Source organism: Cebus imitator, unplaced genomic scaffold, assembly GCF_001604975.1.
Source record: "Cebus imitator isolate Cc_AM_T3 unplaced genomic scaffold, Cebus_imitator-1.0 Scaffold287, whole genome shotgun sequence".
NCBI lineage: Eukaryota > Metazoa > Chordata > Mammalia > Primates > Cebidae > Cebus > Cebus imitator.
The window spans coordinates 914,420-934,469 of NW_016107602.1; the positions used below are offsets into that span (position 1 = coordinate 914,420).

At 36.8% G+C, this 20,050-nt stretch overlaps 1 protein-coding gene across 1 annotated transcript in view; it reads right to left on the reverse strand.

The window, feature by feature from the left end:
- Positions 1-20,050, reverse strand: part of SEC62 (SEC62 homolog, preprotein translocation factor) — a 41,139-nt gene that overhangs the window by 13,808 nt on the left and 7,281 nt on the right. Inside the window, exons 2-7 of the mRNA XM_017501977.2 lie at positions 17,043-17,151; positions 15,709-15,814; positions 9,571-9,775; positions 9,235-9,327; positions 6,212-6,272; positions 3,699-3,818 (exon numbers count right to left, since the gene is read on the reverse strand). Coding sequence (XP_017357466.1) covers positions 3,699-3,818; positions 6,212-6,272; positions 9,235-9,327; positions 9,571-9,775; positions 15,709-15,814; positions 17,043-17,151 — 694 coding nt within the window. The remainder of the gene's footprint in view (positions 1-3,698; positions 3,819-6,211; positions 6,273-9,234; positions 9,328-9,570; positions 9,776-15,708; positions 15,815-17,042; positions 17,152-20,050) is intronic.

A 20,050-nucleotide genomic window follows, 5' to 3' on the forward strand; every position in this document is an offset into this window, starting at 1 on the left:
AGAAACTGACGAGTTCACAGCTGAATTCTACCAGAAGTACAAAGAGGAGCCGGTAGCATTTCTTCTGAAACTATTCCAAACAATGAAAAAAAGAGAATGGTAACCAAAGCCAAAATTGTCAAATGGAATCTAATTAAACTAAAGAGCTTCTGTACAGCAAAAGAAACTATCATGAGAGTGAACAGGCAACCTACAGAATGGGAGAAAAATTTTGTAATCTACCCATCTGACAAAGGGCTAATATCCAGAATCTACAAAGAACTTAAACAAATTTACAAGACAAAAATAACAACCCCATCAGAAAGTGGGCAAAGGATATGAACAGACACTTCTCTAAAGGAGACATTTATGCAGCCAACAAACATGGAAAAAAAAAAAAGCTCATCATCACCGGTCACTAGAGAAATGCAAATCAAAACCACAATGAGGTACCACCTCGTGCCAGTTAGAATGGCGATCATTAAAAAATCTGGAGACAACAAATAGTTGGAGAGGATGTGGAGAAATAGGAAAGCTTTTACACTGTTGGTGGGGATGTAAATTAGTTCAACCATTGTGGAAGACAGTGTGGTGATTCCTAAAGGATCTAGAACTAGAAATACCATTTGACCCAGCAATCCCATTACTGGGTATATACCAAAAGGATTATAAATCCTTCTATTATAAAGACACACACACCGTATGTTTATTGCAGCACTGTTCACAACAGCAAAGACTTGGAACCAACCCAGATGCCCATCAATGATAGGCTGGATAAGGAAATTGTGGCACATATACACCATGGAATACTATGTAGCCATAAAAAAGGATGAGTTCATGTCCTTTGCAGGGACATGGATGAACCTAGAAACCATCATTCTCAGCAAACTAACACAAGAACAAAAAACCAAACACTGCATGTTCTTACTCATAAGTGGGAATTGAACAATGAGAACACATGGACACAGGGAGAGTAACATCACACACCGAGGTCTGTTGGGTGGTAGGGGGCTAGGGGAGGGATAGCAGTAGGAGAAATACCTAATGTAGATGACAGGATGACAGATGCAGCAAACCACCATGGCACATATATAACTATGCACGTTCTGCACATGTACCCCAGAACTTAAAGTATAATAATTAAAAAAAAAAATAAGGTGAAAAAAATACAAAAATTAGCTGAGCATGGTGGTGGGCACCTATAGTCCCAGCTACTGGGGAAGCTGAGGCAGGAGAATTGCTTGAACTCAAGAGGTGGAGGTTGCAGTGAGCCAAGATTGCACCATTGTACTCCAGCCTGGGCCACAACAGTGAGACTCCATCTCAAAATAAATAAATAAACTAAATAACTAAATAAGATAGAGGAAGGAAATAATGATAGGAGGGTGGAGAAGGCTTCACTCTGTCAGGAATCATAGAGAAGTAAAGGTCCATAACAGTGACGGACTGAAGAAAGATATTGGATAAGCTCTTGGTGGCACCAATCCAGGATACCTTGATGGGCATTGTGAAGGATGTATAAAGGGAAATTCCTTGGGGCCATAGGAGTAATGCTTTATAATGCACCCAGTTCAGATGATCCGATTGTATCCACTAACAATACATATAGGTCAATAATGTGGGTGTTTTTTTTTTTTTTTCTTTTATAAAGAAGTATTCCTGCATCTTGGCAAAAAAGTTGATTTGCCATTTGGAGAAAATAATCAGAACTTCGTAGCATATGCTAACATAATTCAATATAATTAAAATTTAATGTAGGTAAATCATATGCTACATTACTAGATGGCCTTAGATAAGATGAGAAAAATTCACGCATCTTTACCAAGATGAAAATTAAAACTGCCCAGTTTCTATGGCAAATTTTCAAGGACTAGGATTTTAAGTAAAATATTTGTTGATTTTTTCCTAAAGTAATATGTTCACTGTAGGAAAACACAAATGTAAATTACAAAGTTAAAATAATAATTGTCACCATTATGCACATTTGGATGCATTTCCTTCCAATCAACCCTCTCTGGCCTTTGATTATTACCATTAAAAAAAAATTTCTTTAAAGAAGGGAAAAATACCTCATTATCTTAATTTCATTGTTTAATTACTAGTGATGAGCATTTTTACGTATTTATATTTGTTTTTTATTCCCTCTCCTAAAAAATGAAAGGCTGTTGGTATCCTTTGTCATTTAATATTCCAGTCCTCTTATCAACTGGGAGGAGTAAATGAGAATTGTAATCTTTTGCCAGTCCCAGTTTGTTGCTTGTTTTTAATTTTGTCTGTTTGATATGACAGGGTCTCTTTTATTCTTATGTGATGCAAATTTACTAGCCTTTTTTGTTATTTTTATATTGCTTTTTTTTGGGAGACAGAGTCTCACTCTGTCACCCGGGCTGGAGTGCAGTGGTGTGATCTCAGCTCACTGCAAGCTTTGCCTCCGGGGTTCAAGTGATTTTCCTGCCTCAGCCTCTCAAGCAGCTGGAATTACAGGCGTATGCCACCATGCCCAACTAATTTTTGTATTTTTAGTAGAGATAGGGTTTTACCATGTTTGCCAGGCTGGTCTTGAACTCCTGACTTCAGGTGATCCACCCACCTCCGCCTCCCAAAGTATTGGGATTCTAGGTGTGAGTCACCATGCCTGGCCTACACAGCTTTTTATCTATGAAAGATGGCCAGGTGTGGGGACATTCTTATAATCTCAGCACTCTGGGGGCCAATACTGGAGGATCACTTGAAGCCAGGAGTTCAAGACCGGCCTGGGCAGAACGATACCCTACCTCCCTCACACCCCCCCTAAAAAGCCAGGCATGATTGCATGTACCAGCAGTCCTTGCTACTTGGGAGGCTGAGGCAGGAGGATTGCTTGAGCCCAAGAGTTCAAGGCTGCAATGAGCTATGATCTTGCCATTATACTTCAGCCTGGGTGACTGAGCAAGACCCTTTCTCTAAACAAATAAACTATGAAAGACCCCAATCATCCAGAAATGTGGAAAATTCATTTACTTATGTTTTCCTACTTGATTTTTAAAACACTAACTCCTTATTGCATCTAGTATTTTGGTACCTGGGTGAAAGTTACTGATTTTCCCTCAAATGGCAAATCAATTGTTTAGAACCATTTATTAAATATATGTATAGATTATTTAGTAGACGTTTCATTTTTTCTAAGTCAAAATTAAAACATGTTTTACTCAAAGTACTATGTTCAATAAATGACCACTGCAAAACTATTAAAAGACTTTGCTGTAACTAATTTTTAAAGTGTACCTATTTGCAGATTAAGATATAATAATGTATGGTATATTTCAAAACAACTAAGTAAATTTCAAATGTCTCACAATAAATGGTAGGCAAGAAAAGTGATTAGCTTGATTTAATCATTCCACATTGTACACATACACCAAAATATCACACTGTACCCCATAAATGTATACAATTACAATTTGTCAATAAAAAATAATCTTAATAATTTAAAAACATTTTAAAAAGATGTATTAAATCCTTTTTCTGCAGACAAAACAGATTTAATCAAGCCTGAGTTTTGAGATTTGACTCAGAAAGTAGGACCATATACCTCTTGATTTATCTCCATTAATTTTTCTTAAGCTTCACTGAAGCTCTAAATTACAGTCCAACTGCTCAATAGCAACCTTCTTGAGGTCAGTTTTATAATGATACTTACCAAAAGCACGTGAGGTCAGTTTTAAAATAACAATACTTACCAACAGCAAGGAGAAGAATGCTGGCTACAAAACAGCCCGCACCCACACTGAGGTAATAAACACCTACTCTCATTTCTGCTGGCCAAAGGGGGAAGAGGGTGGCCGCTATTACTGCAATCACTGGAACAAGAAATGACAAAGTTAAACTTTTAGAATAAAAACGGAAATGGCATGGCTGCAATTACAGTGAACATATCCCCGAGGGAAAAACTGAAAAACATAAACATATTAAAATATAAAATTGTCATTTTCATAGGTAAAAAATGGTCAATTATGAGCAATTTCATATTGTTCAACCTAACATTTTATACTGTTCTTAAACTAGTTTTTAGTGTAAATTACATATTAGAAAAATAAGCTGTGTAGAAATTCAAAACTGCTGCCTTCTTATCAACTGCTCCCATTTTCAAGCTATATCTACCTTATTTAAAAAATATTAAGATAAATGCCTACTAAGGGGGCTAAAAGAAACAGCAGAACAACAAACCTAACAAAATCTGATTTCCAAGACCCCTCTCTGGAGATTCTTCTTTTCGGGTGGAGCTCTGACATCCACAAACTGAAAAAGATTCCTAGGTGATTCCACTACAGATGTTTTTCTGGTACTTAGGGAAACTGTTTACAAGCATCTCCAGTTTGTTTTGCAAGTAAAGTGAGGACACAAGAAAAAATTATAAGAAATTAGAAGCCTGGTTATTAGTTCTTTAGAGTAAGACCAGGGTTAAAATTCTAGCTCTATGACTTATAAGCTAAGTAATCCTAGGCAAGTTACTTAACTCTTTGAGGCTAAGTTACCTTATATTTAAAAGTGTCTGTTCCTATTTTTAAAAGGTTGTTGTGAGGATGAAATGATATGCTGTATGTAAAATATCTAGCAAAGCCACTAGTACTCTATTATAAAAGAGTTATTTTGGTTTTTGTTTGTTTTTTGAAACAGGGTTTTCACTCTGTCACCCAGGCTGGAGTGCGGTGGCATGATCTAGGCTCACCACAGCCTCAACCTCCCGAACTTAGGTGATCCTCCCACCTTAGCATTCTAAGTAGTTGGGAATACAGGTGGGAACCTGTATGGGAACCACCAAGCCTGGCTAATTTTTTTTATTTTTTGTAGAGACGAGGTTTAGCCCATGTTGCCCATGCTGGTTTTGAACTCTTGGACTCAAGCCATCTCCCTGCCTTGGCCTCCTAAAGTGTTAGGATTACAGGTGTAAGCCACTGAGCCCAGCCTAAAAGAGTTATTTTGAATGGGATCCTATGATATCATATTGACCAGGCTCTTTTTAACTACTATCTTTTTTTTTTTTTTCAATTTGTTAAAGAATTATTTCCCCACAAAACTCCTGGAATATACATCGTTAAAAAACCAAATAAAAAACAAAATCAACTGTAATCCCAGCACTTTGGGACAATCAGACAAATGCCCAGGAGTTCAAGAGCAGCCTGGGCAACATGGTGAAACGCCACCTCTAAATTTTGTAAAAAATACAAAAATTAGCTGGGTGTGGTGGAGTGTGCCTATAGTTACAGCTATGCAGTAGGCTGATGTGGGAGGATCACCTGACCTCAGCATTTCGAGGCTGCAGTGAGCCATGACTGTGCCATTGCATTCCAGCCTGGGTGACGGCAATGAGATCCTGTCACAAACAAACAAATCAAAAGGTATAGAGAAAATTAAGTCTTCACCTAATTCTTATTTCACCTCCCAGGGGTTCAGTACTATTAGGCTTACCTGTATTCTCAGAGACTGCCTACACGTAATTAACTAGCTACAGGAACTTTTTTCCTACATAAATGTGCTTATACTATTCTTAATCTTCTCTAACTTTCTTTATTTTTGTCTATTTTAGCTATAATACCCTTGCACAGGTACATTTGTGCAACTGTGATTACAGTATAAATGCCTTAAAGTGGAATTTATTAGGTCAAATGGTATAATAAGCATTTCTAATGTGAAAGATATCTGCTAGATTATACTCAAGTATAGTCTAAAGGGATTTGGATAAAAACAGATAACGTGTCAATGCACACACTTTGTGAAACTGTATGGGAACAGCCATGGAATTATTTCCTAAAATTGCTGGGTCATTGTTAACACATATAAAATTTCAAAGACACTGACAAACTGTCCATCACAAAAACTAAAACAATGGACATACCCTGTCGATTTTTTTCTAAGACCTTTATATCAAGCTTTGCAAGCCTCTTAATCATTACAGCTTTAATTTGCATATATTATGAGTATGATTAAGTATCACTCGGAATGACTGATCACTGATTTCTTTATCTGTTAACTACCTTGACCATTTTTCTATCAGTTTATCTCTTAAAAGATCTTTGTTTTAATGTGTTGCAAATATTTTCCTTTTTTTATCATTTATCTTCTGACTTTAAAATATTTTTAAAATGATAACTATTTTATGTTAAATTTAGGAACACTTTCTTTTACAGTATCTGCATGTTGTTTTTTAAATCTTAGATTGCACTTTAAAAACTACTAACCTCTCATTACTTACCAAGAATTAGTCCCATGACAAATGTTTTAAAGTGAACTGGGTCATAGATCCATACATACACCTAGAAGAATCAAGAAACCTCAGTGCTTAAAAGTTCTAATGTCACATTAGAAAGTAATGCTTAATTCTATATTTTAGGTCCCCTAACGCAATCTCAACCTCTTAACATATGAGAAGTACCTTCTAAGGTAAATAAATCCCAAAGATCTTTCCTTTAGTAGTAGTGGTTTTTCTGGCACTAGAAAATGATTATAAGAAATCTGTAAATTCTATAAAGCACTTAAGTAAATTTGTATGTTCGTACATACATACATACATACACACACACACACACACACATATATATATATATATATTTTTGGAGATGGAGTCTTTCTCTGTTGCCCAGGCTGGAGTATAGTGGTGTGATCATGGCTCACTGCAGCCTCTGCCTCCTGGGTTCCAGCAATTCTCCTGCCTCAGCCTCCCGAATGGCTGGGAATACAGGCACATGCCACCACGCCTGGCTAATTTTTGTATTTTTAGTAGAGATGGGATTTCACTATGTTGGCCAGGATGGTCTTGGTCTTGATCTCCTGACCGCGTGATCCACTCGCCTTGGCCTCCCAAAATGCTGGGATTACAGGCGTGAGCCACCACACCTGGCCTGTTCTTACATACATTTAAAAATTTATTTGGCCAGGCTCAGTGGCTCATGCCTGTAATCCCAGCACTTTGGGAGGCCGAGGCGGACGGATCACTTGAGGTCAGCCTGGCCAACATGGTGAAACACCATCTCTACTAAAAATACAAAAATTAGCTGGGCATGGTAGTAGATGCCTGTAATCCCAGCTACTTGGGAGGCTGAGGCAGGAGAATTGCTTGAACCCGGGAGGTGGAGGTTGCAGTGAGCTAAGATCATGCCACTGCACTCCAGCCTGAGAGACAGCAAGATTCTGTCTTAGGGGGGTGGGGGAAGAATTGTTCATGTGTGCGAATCATTATTTATTCAACCAAAACAACAGCAATTGTCAACCTTTTTGTCCCTAATGTAATGATGAACCAGTTTGGGATAAAAGCACAGTTAAGGTAGATTCCAGCCAGACCCTATTACAGACCTAGTATCTCTCAACTCCACCCTTTTCTCTCCTGAAAGACACAAAGAATCATTACTAAAGATCATGCTTGGTCGAACATAAAGTTTCTATGACTGTAATAATTTCATTGTCCACTACTCCATGGAGGGCCTGTAGCCTATAAGCTGGGAACCACTACTTGAAAGCTTAATTTACTTTTATCAGGCTATTATTTTGCACAACGAAAATTTACTTCATTCAGATCAGCACTCTGTTTGATTATTCATCCACAAAACTCAGTTTTATTTCTTAGTTTCTATAAATAACAGTACTCTTCCATTTCTATATTGATCAGAACTCTTTCTTGTCTTTCCAACTTGGTTCTTCTAACACCAGAGGTTTCCACTTTAACATCTTATTTTTTATTCTGCTCATTTCCTTGGGAATCAGAGCCACATACATTACTTCTGCCAGTTTCCATTCTAAAAGAACATGTTTCTTAAAAAAATATATTTCACAACTTAAAAGTTTTGGAGTACATGCTGCTTTCTACAGAATAAAATCTAGGTTTTCAGGATAGCAAGCACCATCCTTTTGCTCAGGCTGCTTCCTTCCCTAATAGACCTAAACTCCTTTCTGGTACACCTGGCAAGCTGCCAGTCGTCCTTCAAGGTGAACCCCAAGTGTCCTTTTGACCCTTCTTATCCTTCCTGACTAAATTATCCCTAATTGGTGCTCTCACACCATTAATGCTTACCACACTGTACTATACTAACATGTTTAAGTGCTTGTATCTTTGCTAGAGATTTTACCCTATTTATCAAGCTATTCCCAACACCTATAAAAGTGTCTGGCACATAGGTGATGCTCAAGGTTTAACTGAGGGCATTTGAGCCTTCACGTTAAGATTTACGGTTTCCTATTACAGTGGTTCTTAACCAGGGGTTCACATCAGAGTCACCTGAGGACACTTTATTATAGATATATAAGCCTCCTCCACAATCCCACTCTAGATATTATCATGCAAGTATGTTTGGGATAAGCCTAGAGCACATGTTTTTGAAAAGCTCTCCAAGAATGTAAAACACATACCCCTAGGAGCCACTACTTTATAGATGTTACTTTTGTATAAGTAAGGCATGAAAGGATATATCTTGAAATCCACAACAGTTCAAAGGCCAGTATATAACTAATGTTTATGTACTGATGAAGTGACTAAATTAAGCAGTCTTTATGGAAGGCTACCACCAGAAAAATCTTCCATTACAAATGATTAAGCCCCTCAAGTGATATATCTGACTTATATTCTGTAAGAGACACCTGTAGTTCTCCTATAAAACAAAAACATCTCCTATTCTGTTCTTTTTTTCTTTGATAATAATGGAAACCCTACATTTTAGTTGGGCAAATAATCACTCTGTCTAAAAAGTGCATTTCCAAGATTTTACTTCTTGTATGCATGACCATGTGACTACATTCTGGCCAACGGAACTCAAGCAGAAATGAAATTGCCAGCTTTCTGGACAGTTTCCTCAAAGTGGTCTCCTTAAAGAGGAGATATATTCTTCACTCTCCTTTCCTCTTTTCGATGCAGATATAAGGTTGGCAGTAATTCTGGACCATGAGGCAACCTTAGCCAGAAGCCTCAGACAGAGAAGAAAAGAAGAGCCTGGATCCACCATGGAGCTGACATATCTGTACAGCTTATCTACAGATTTCACTGATGAGGAGGAAATAAGCATCTATTTTGTATTAAGATGCTTTTATTTCAGGTTTCCTATCACAGCCAACTTTGACTTTTAAAAATCTGAATCAGAGAAACTATGGATTTCTAAAAATAGAGTTGCTTTTATATATTTAAGTGCATGATTAGATTTCTCAAAATTTTTCCTTTTATTAGTGAAGGCATCAAACATATTTCTGAGAACTGCTATAGAAAACTGAACTTCTAGTTATAGGCTTACTCACCTCATTTCCATCCAGAAAAACTTGATCATCATGTGGCTCAAGTTTGAATTTTTTCTTAGTTTCCTTCTTTTTGGGAGTTCCTGGAGTTTCCTCCTATGAAAACATAATTTGAATAGAAGAAATAATACAAGCAAGCAAAAAATAGGACATTCATACAGTCAAAAAATTTTCACTATTTGCAACACAAAATAAAAATTCTCAACCATGTTATTTATAATAATCCTAATATAGGTATCTCAGGTGGGTGCTGCATAATATTTAATGTGCTCATAAGTCAGTAGTGATCACGTGCACATAATGATTTTTTAATTTTTACTTAATTTTAGATTAACTCACCTTTTTGGATTCTTCCTTTTCACCATCTTTTTTTTTCTCTTTTTCTTTTCTTGTCTTCTCATCCTTTATATTTTCTTTCTTGCCCTTTTTATCTTCTTCTTTTCCACTTTCAGCTTTTCCTTTATCTTTTTCTTTCTTTATGTCTTTATCATATTTCATTTTCATTACTTTTAGTGCCCGATGAAAAAACTGCTTCTTTAAAAGCCTTAGGGAAAAACGGGTATGGCATTACACTCCCTATATAGATACAGACTAAAAAGGAAAAATATCAAGACCTGAAAAAAATAAGCAAAGGAAGAGATATATTGGCAACTCACAAGAGAAATTACAACCAGTATGCCCATGGAAAAGTAGTCAACTCTACCACTAAATAAAAAAACTTTATAGTCAATTATATAAAAGTTATCAAAACTCAGTGATATTCAATATAATTTTCACTTTTAATGATGTAACTTAAGTATAAAAGAGATTATAGGTTTGAGATTATCCATATAAAGACTCTTTCTGGGTTCATTTATAGTAATCAAGACTCAGCTTCACTTTATGTTCATAAAGTAAAATGTAAGAGCTGACATAATAAAGAAAGGAGAAAATAAACAGTTTAAGAAATGTTAACAGATCAAAAGTAATGATTTGATTGATCGAAATAATGTCTTTTCAGCTTTCTGGGTGTGATTTTTTCTCTAAGTACTTCACAATTCAGTCTGCCACTGTAATGGAATATCTTCAATTAAGTAATGAATAATTAAATATACTAAAGTGAGATTTTTGGACTCTGAAAAGGACTTGCACAACATCAAACTGAAAAATGTACAATATATTTGGCAAAACATGATGTGTTCCTAGTTTCACTAATTTCTCTCTAAATATATTGTTTTTCCCTCATTTTAGTAGTTATTATTCTATTTTATATTCTCATCTTAGGGCCTACACATTGGCTGTCTTTACTTTAGACATCCTCTTTCCCCAAGTAAGCATGTTCTTTTGTTTCCCCCCCTCACTTCCTTCATCAAGTTTTCCCTCAACCACAACCTACTGTTTAAAATCTAAGCCCACCTTCCCATTCTCTCGTTTCCTGCTATCCTATCCATAGCACTTATCTTCTAACTCACTATATAATTTGTTACAGCTGTTTGCTCCTTACTAGACTAAACTTAAGAGAGAGAGATCCTTGCTTTATTCGTTTTTTATCTGTCCCCAAATTAAGTCAACCTTGCTTGGCAGTTTCTCTTTAACTTTATAATCTTATTTAAGAAATTGGGTTGCCCTTATTTTTGTCATCTAAAAGTCACTTTTTCAGAATTCCTGATTGGTTTCTTCATTCCTGCCTTGATAATGTACAACTACCACAATAGTCTAGAAGCTGGGTCTCATTGCTACCACTGGTGCCTGCTAATGGTGACTATCTAGCTACCTTTCTACTCACACCTCACTGGTGCCTGCTCCAGCACGTCACACCACTTGTTAACTAGATACTTTCTTCCTGCCCAGATAACCACTTCTTCTTGTCATTGTGTTCAGTCCCTTGCAGCACCTGTGTTTTACCTGCCTGGCTGGGCTTCTATCTGCTGCCCAATTAGGTCCAGCTTATGAGCACTTCCACAAAGCTGATTTCTAGGTTTCCTCATTTGGCCCATACTACCTATTTGTAAGACCTATTTTTAAATTATGCAAATATAACTGCGCATATAATTGTGCATATAATGCTCAAACTGCCCCCCAAAATACACCATCACATCTGCTATAAATACATATACATATATAAACAAACAAAAACCTGAAATGGGAGCTTAATGATTAACTACTTATGAGTACAAAGTGGGATTTTTTTTTTTTTTTTTTTTTTTTGAGACGGAGTTTCGCTCTTGTTGCCCAGGCTGGAGTGCAATGGCGCGATCTCGGCTCACCACAACCTCCGCCTCCTGGGTTCAGGCAATTCTCCTGCCTCAGCCTCCTGAGTAGCTGGGACTACAGGCACGCGCCACCATGCCCAGCTAATTTTTTGTAGTTTTAGTAGAGACGGGGTTTCACCATGTTGACCAGGATGGTCTTGATCTCTTGACCTCGTGATCCACCCGCCTCGGCCTCCCAAAGTGCTGGGATTACAGGCTTGAGCCACCACACCCGGCCCAAAGTGGGATTTAAGAATAGCAGTGGGATATTTGAATATGAAGCACAATCTTATAATTTTTACTCTTCTTCAGAATGTCTTACAAAAAAAATCTATAATGAAAATAACATTCTCATTTTCTTTGTGCACTTATGTAATGTCCAGATTTTCTATCAGAAACATTACCACTCAAAATGAAAACAAAAATACACCCTATTCATCATGTGAATTGAAAAACCAGCACTTTATAATGCAGTACATATACATATATTAAGAGTACATGTGTAAACATACAGGTACTTGAAGTATCTAGTCTCATGATAATGTGGCTATCTATGAAGCAACAGTATTAGTAATTTGGATTTTCTTCTAAATCATATGCAATATGTTCCATTTTCTCAAATTCACTTTAATGGAAAAAATTATTCTTAATAAAGAAATAATTTTAAAACAAACCATGAAACTTTAGTAGAAAAAAAGCCTTTTCCCTGATGAGCAGATACAAAGAAAGGAATAGAACCAGCAGGATCATCTGCTTCTGTCAACTTTCCTGTACAGCTGCCCACCCCCATGAAAGAAAAGTAGACTATTAACTTTCAAGCAAATTAGTGTTGAAAATAATTTCACAGTTAGGTAGAAAGATGAGACTGACATTATTTAAAATTTGTATAATATTAGAGCCTCCATTTGCCTGGCTTTAAACACATGATATAGAACACATTACTAACATAAAGCTCTCTGACATTTTCACAAAACTACTCATACTTTCCTCTGTCAGTGTGTTCTATGCCCTTCGCTTGGAATGAATTTCCTTTCTTCTCTTATTTGTTGGGTAATCACTTATTTAGGTTTCAAAATTTACTTAAAACATTTTTCTGTGTGAAGTCATTCTTCTTAGTTTCACTACCTCTCTTCCTTATAGAACACACTGCATTGTAATTAGTTATAAATCTTCCATAAAAGATCAGAATATGTGTTTTGATGTAGAGACCAAGTCATAGTCACTGCTGTATTCCTGGAGCCTGGCATATCTGTTGAATAAGTGGTTTTAAAACAGCTTGTAAAAAGTTTTAAAAATTGCTTCTGCATTTTTTCCCCTCACCTCCATCATTTTTCAGATTTAACAAACATGTATTAAATCCCAGACATGTTGAGGACTTTCACCAATGTGGCAAAGGTGAGTTTTTATCAAGTGCTCACACTGTGGTAACTGTTATGGAGTTACAATAAACTATAAAACAGTCTTACAATTGTTTTCAGATTTAACTGGCAAGAGATTTTTAAAAAACTAACACATATGCAGCAATTCTAAAATAATTAAGGGCCAAACTGGGAGATACTAACTTGATAAACTCAGTAGAACTTTAGATACAAAGGCTGATGAAGGCTGGAGGGCCTGGGGAATAGTACATGGTAGAGGAAGGACTTGAGGGATTTGTGATATTGAGAGGCAGGTGGGACAGAGGGAAGAGAACCATTTAGGGAAAGTGGCAAGTTATGACAGAAAAAAAGACCAGAAGAGAAAATGAGTGTGGCAGGTGCACAAGACCGAGGACGACAGAACTGGACTGGGGGGTCAGTGATACAAAGCCTTGTGGAGACTTAACCTAGTATGTATGAGTTCATTCATGATATAGGCCATAAAAAGGTACAGATCACATTAGAAAAGATTGTTTTATCATCCTGCATTTTCCTATTTTGCTTTTCCTCAGACTCTCTCATACCACTTAGCTGCTTCAGAAACAAACTGATTGACGGTATTAGAGGATGCCAAAAAAAGAAACTGGACAAGGGTCCCTTTGTGATTTTGTCTGCTACTGGGCAGGAACTCATGAGGACCGGCCAACAAGATTCTATGGTTGTACTGGAAGTGGCTCTGAAGACCGTAAAGTTATGCTACTCTCATTTATTTTAGTGCAGAAAGGACTCAAACAATCTGACATCGATGGGAAGAGCATCTACAGTGAAAACTGAGTGTGTCTTTGGACACTCTCTGTACTCAGGTCTTTTGAGCTTTTCAAATAACAAGGTACCAAGGCTCCTCAAAAGCCAAGAAATGTGGATTCATACTGGCTGCTCTCCTCAGAAATTTGGGCTCACAGATTTAATATCCCAAAAAATAGCTCCATTAAATGCATTAACATTTTGATGGAGGAGACAGTATAGAGCAGTATTTGAGAACACAGATTATGGAGACAGGCTGCTAGCTTTAGAATCCTAGATCTGCCACTTACTAGCTGTGTAGCCTTAGACAAAGTACTTAAGTGTTCTATGCCCAGTTTCTGCATTTGCAGCATCTCTTAATTTTTATACCACATGTTAAAAATATATTTGTTTTGTGGCAGGTAAGGAAGTTTGTATTTTTTTTTCTTTGGAGACAGAGTCTTGCTCTGTAGCCTAGGCTGGAGTGCAGTGGTGAGATCTTGGCTCACTAAAACCTCCACATTCCAAGTCCCGGTTCAAGCAGTTGTCTTCCCTCATTTTCCCGAGTAGCTGGGATTATAGGAACGTGCCACCATGCCTAACTAATATTTGTATTTTTAGTAGAGATGGAGTTTCACTATGTTGGCCAGACTGGTCTTGAACTCCTGACTTCATGATTCACCCGCCTTGGCCTCTCAATTAGTTTTGTTTTTAAGACAGAGTCTTGCTTCATCACCCAGGCTAGAGTGCAGTGGTGCGTCTTGGCTCACTGCAACCTCTGCCTTCCGGGTTGAAGCTCTTCTCATTGCCTCAGCCACCCAAGTAGGTAGAACTACAGGCGCACACCACCATGCCTGGCTAATTTTTGTATTTTTAGTAGAGGTGTGTTTTGCTATGTTAGCCAGGCTGGTCTTGAACTCCTGGCCTCAAGTGATCTGCCCACCTCGGCCTCCCAAAGTGCCAGGATTACAGCCGTGAGCCACTATGCCCAGCCTGGAAGTTTGTATTTTGGAGCTAATTCTATTAGCTTTTTATTTTTTCCCCAGGAGCACAGATTCAAGTTGCCCTGGATATATGCTCCCTGGAGCTAATTCTAACTAGACAAATCGCTACAAAAGAGAAGTAAATATCAACTGCACCAGTGTTAGCTCATCCTTGCCCCAACAATAAAACCTATTTTTTCTAAAAGGTCTGTTAGTAACCTCTAGTCTTTGGCAACCAAAAATTTTAAGAAGTACTTAATAATTCTTTAACTTGACAGTTTGAGAAACCAGGTTGTGAAATACTGGTTTTTAAGAGGGTTCTTAGGTAGCTGATACTTTAAGTGCCATTAGATAAAATATTATTACACATAAAATAATCTAAAAATCCCCAAAGATAAGCTTTAGTATCATGAAAACAAAATTTAGTTAACATATATTAAGAAAATGCTTAATATTAAGAAAACCAAGAAAAAGGAAAGAAAAACCAGCATACGTCTTTCCAAAAGGAAGATGATTTTGTCTTTTAAGTAAACCACTCACCATCAAAAGATTTTTCAAAACAGAAAAAGTATCTATTATGAAAAAATATGTATATTACTGAATTAGCTGTATTTCATCTTGAGATTCTCAGAAAAAGACAAGGTAGATGTTGTAGCTGCCTTGATTTTAGAAGAAATACATTAGCAAACACTAAACCATATAGGAAAGGGTATGTGGCTTATGGCTCAGAGTGTAGGCACTAAAAAACAGCAGTAACACAGCTAATAGGAATCCCTGCAAAAGTTTTGAAAAAAACACTCCCCAACCAATTTGCTCTACAAAAGAAAGAACCTCCTTTTCTACTGTAGTCACTGGTAGATAATTTTTATTGCTGACCCTTCAGTAGGCTGACAAATATGTAAAAGTAATGGCACATAAATAAAAATTATATACAGTTAAAAGTATAATAGTCTAATACCAAACACATTTCCAGAGGTGCCAAAGAAATACAGGTTACATGTGAAAACTATATTTGGGTTATGTTGTGGTGTCACTACATTTAATGATATAAGGAGTTTTAGGACTATGGAGAAAATTTAAAATTATTATGTTTTTCCTCACTAAGAAATAAACAGTACCTACCTGTTGCAGTAGTCAACCACAGACTCCCTGGTTGTAAATAAAGCTTCCTCTCCTTTCTTGGCCTTTGCCCACTTTGAATCCAAAAGACAATCCACTGCTTTTGAAGCTAAAGAAGAAATCAATTATTTTAAATTTAGTATACATGGGAATTTAATTTTATAAAGTGAAATTTCAACATTCTGGCAACAAAAAAGAAAACCAAACTCAACAGAAAATTAAATCTAACATGATCATGATTTAATAGTTCTCCAAAGCCTCAACCTGTGAAACATATTAAGTATCTTGTAAAAGTCATGTTGGGAAATAATGGCATTCAGAAATACCAAGTAAAGCAAGATGAATTAATAGGAAAATATTCAAAAATGTTAAATATCTGTATGTAACTATCACTCTTATTAATCACAAGCATATGTAGATAAAAACCAAAATGTTTGCCCTCCCTGCAAGTAATGAAACTTCTCATCAAGTTTTACTCTAATAAACTGAGAAATAAGGTCTGTGAACAATCTACTGCTGTCAAAAGAAACAGCTAAATACATTATATCTGAAGAGATTAGCGTATCTATTTTTTTAAACTTGTAATGAATGTCAAAATCATTAATAACACTAAAGGAAGACAAGATAAAGGAACTTTCTTCTTTACTCACAATTTAGTTTAGTTTAGTTTTGTTTTTTTGAAGAGACAGGTTCTTGCTCTGTCACCCAGGCTGGAGTACAGTGACGGGATCACAGTTAACTACAGCCTCTAACTCCTGGGCTCAAGCCATCCTCTCATTTCAGAGGCGCATGCCAACATATTCATCTCAATTTATGTAGAGATGGGGTTTCTTTGTGTTGCATAGACTGGTCTTGAACTCCTCACCTCAAGCAATCTTCCTGCCTTGGCTTCCCAAAGTGTTGGGATGACAGGTGTGAGCCACAGCACCCAGCTGCAATTCACTTTTAATTGATGAGAAAGGCAAACTCAACCTCTATTTATAAGCTCTGGTGCTATATTATAAATGACATCAGCTTATAATGACATTGTTTGGAAAAAGGAAGCCAAAGCTCTTAGTTCTACGTATGTGTACTATCTGAACAAAAGGTAGTATTTTAAAACACTGAAAATAAATCCTATTTTTAAAAGTTTCCAACAATTGTTATTAGAAAATACTTTATCTTCTTATTACAGACATTTTCAATCACAATAGGAAAGAACAGAATAATCAACGGCCATATGCCCATCACCAGAACTATCACATTTGGAAAGCATTTTTAAAACTTCTACATATCCCAAATGTAGGTTAACTTTATAAGATATGTACACTAATATGATTTTATTGATATAATCCTACCAATAAAATAATCAACCCGGTGACCCATCATATTGGTGGATTTTGTTGGACAGTTGAATCGAAGATACTTGGCTACAGCCTTCTCTTCTTTAGATGGTTCACCAACTTCCTGCAACATATGAATATTAATTTAGTATAATCATCTATGTACTTTAGAAATTCATGCACTGAAGAATAATTTACAAATCTATTTTATGAAACTTTTCAAGTGGGGTACAGGTCTTGCTTTCAAGCTTTCTCTGGAGCAGACCTGGTAATGTATTCAAAAGATAAATGGAGACTTAAAAACCTATGTTTTTCAAATATAAGTTAGTAGAGGCAAAGCCTATCTGCTTCTTGGCTTCAACTATGAGCCATTTGAGTTGTGTTTTCTACTATAAATTACTTTGTACCAGTTCTTTTTTTTTTTTTTGAGATGGAGTCTCGCCCTGTCACCCAGGCTAGAGGGCAATGGTGTAATCTCTGCTCACTGTCTGCTTTTGCCTCCCAAAGTGCTGGGATTATGGGCATTAGCCGCCTCGGGTAGCCTATAGTCTCTTTTTATAAGCCACAAACCAGTAATTAAAAAGATAAGATGTTGCCAACAGTGAGTACCCACATGTAAGTAGAAACAAGTGTCAAAAATAAATGTTAAAATAACAGCCAAAGGGCCAGGCGCGGTGGCTCACGCCTGTAATCCCAGCACTTTGGGAGGCCGAGGCGGGTGGATCACGAGGTCAAGAGATCGAGACCATACTGGTCAACATGGTGAAACCCCATCTCTACTAAAAATACAAAAAATCAGCTGGGCATGGTGGCACCTGCCTGTAATCCCAGCTACTCAGGAGGCTGAGGCAGGAGAATTGCCTGAACCCAGGAGGCGGAGGTTGCGGTGAGCCGCGATCGCGCCATCGCACTCCAGCCTGGGTAACAAGAGCGAAACTTCGTCCCCCCCCAAAAAAAAAAAAAAAAAAAAAAAAAAAAAATGCTGATATCTGGAATAGAGCCTAATACACACACACACACACACACACACACACACACACACAAACACACAAAAAAAAAAAAAAAAAAAAAAAAAAAAAAAAAAACCATAAAAACAGCCAAAGGTATGTATCCTGAACAATGGACACTAGATCACAGGAGTTAGCAAATTAATCAATGATAGTTGCCCCAATGTAACAGCCATAAGAGCTACTGAGACACTGACAATCTGTATTTTCTTTCCTTTCCTCTTGTGGTTGCAGATACCAGACACTACTGGGACTGTCTTTCTCATCTTCTCTTCTCCAGTAAGGGTGAGGCAAAAATAAAAAATGCAGAAAGAGATATTACTATCTCATTTGAAGAGGTGAATAACAGAAGTGCACTGACAGAGTCATTTTGGAAAGGCTGTTTTAATCTTTCTCTGCTTTCTTTCTTCTATACTTTTTCTCAAATTTTCTATTACTTTCTTCATTGTTTCTCATTCCCCATCTTCCCTTTATTCCCTTTCATTCGGAACTCCTTTAATTTGACAGCTCCTCCTGTGTACTTATTTTCCCTACCCACGTACTGAAGAAAATGAAGGCAGTCTATGTTTGTATTTATCTTACGTATAAACTTTCAAAAGTTGTCTTATTGCTGGAAGCTACTGAAACAAATGCACTGAACTTAATTATTGTCTTTAATGACATGCTGAAGCACAATACACAGAACATTCAATATTTCCAGCAGCAAATAAAAATGTGAATGATTTTAGGAAGGTCTGTTTCTTTAAAGAACAAAATGCCAAATAATAGTACAAAACTATCTGCCAAGAATCTAAGATGCTAAGAATTAATGCTACACAGTTGTTTCAAGTAAAAAAATTCTAAAGAAGCAAAATAGAAAAAAAAAAAATCTACCTATCTATTTTTATGTCAGATTTTCCCAAAGTTCAGATAAGCCTGAATTCAGTTATGTTTGAAGAAAATAAGAATCAACAAACCTAGGTTTCAGTTTTAACTTTATCCCGAAAAGGAGTAACTTGTTAGATGAAGGGAAAGTCTGTCTTTTGGTTGAGTCTCCTGGCAGCTACATCTTTCATTTTTTCCTTTGTATTTCCCAAGTCTTCTACTTCCAGTAGCCCAATTACCAGTGCAAGATCATACAGTGTATCCTACAGTCTGCAACTACCAGCTGTGGGCTATTTGTGGCAATAAAAATTAAAAGCCCAAACCACACAACCCAAAAGAAGACTACTGTAAAAAGCAAGTATTTATGAAATTAAAACTTTTATATATAAAAATATGTATCACAAAAAGTAGAATCTTTTTTTTTTTTTTGAGATGGAATCTTGCTCTGTTGCACAGGCTGGAGTGCAATGGTGCAATCTCAGCTCACTACAACCTCCATCTCCCAGGTTCAAGTGATTCTCATGCCTTAGCCTCCCGAATAGCTGGGATTACAGGCGACCGCCACCATGCCCCATTAATTTTTTTGTAGAGACAGGGTTTCACCATGTTGGCCAGGCTGGTCTCAAACTCCTGACCTCAGGTAATCTACCAGCCTTGGCCTCCCAAAGTGCTGGGATTACAGATGTGAGCCACCACGTCTGGGCAAAAAGTAGAATCTTAAAAAATGGCAAATTCAAAATTTAACACTCCAACTTTAGGAACAGTTACAAGATTCATATGATTTATTTGAGACCTGACTACAAAATATACTTAGACATTATAAAAGGCAAAAATTCCTTATTAAAATTTTTGCAACCATGCTAAAATATACTAATATATGTTGGTATCAGGTATATTAACTAATAGTATTTAATTATGTTTGTAAAATACACTACACTTCTCAGAGCCTCAATCAGTAAATAATATTCTATGTATCCATACATCTGAAAAATACTATAAAAGTTGAAAATAATACTATAGGCTGGGCGCGGTGGCTCAAACCTGTAATCCCAGCACTTTGGGAGGCCGAGGTGGGTGGATCACGAGGTCAAGAGATTGAGACCATCCTGGTCAACATGGTGAAACCCCGTCTCTACTAAAAATACAAAAAAT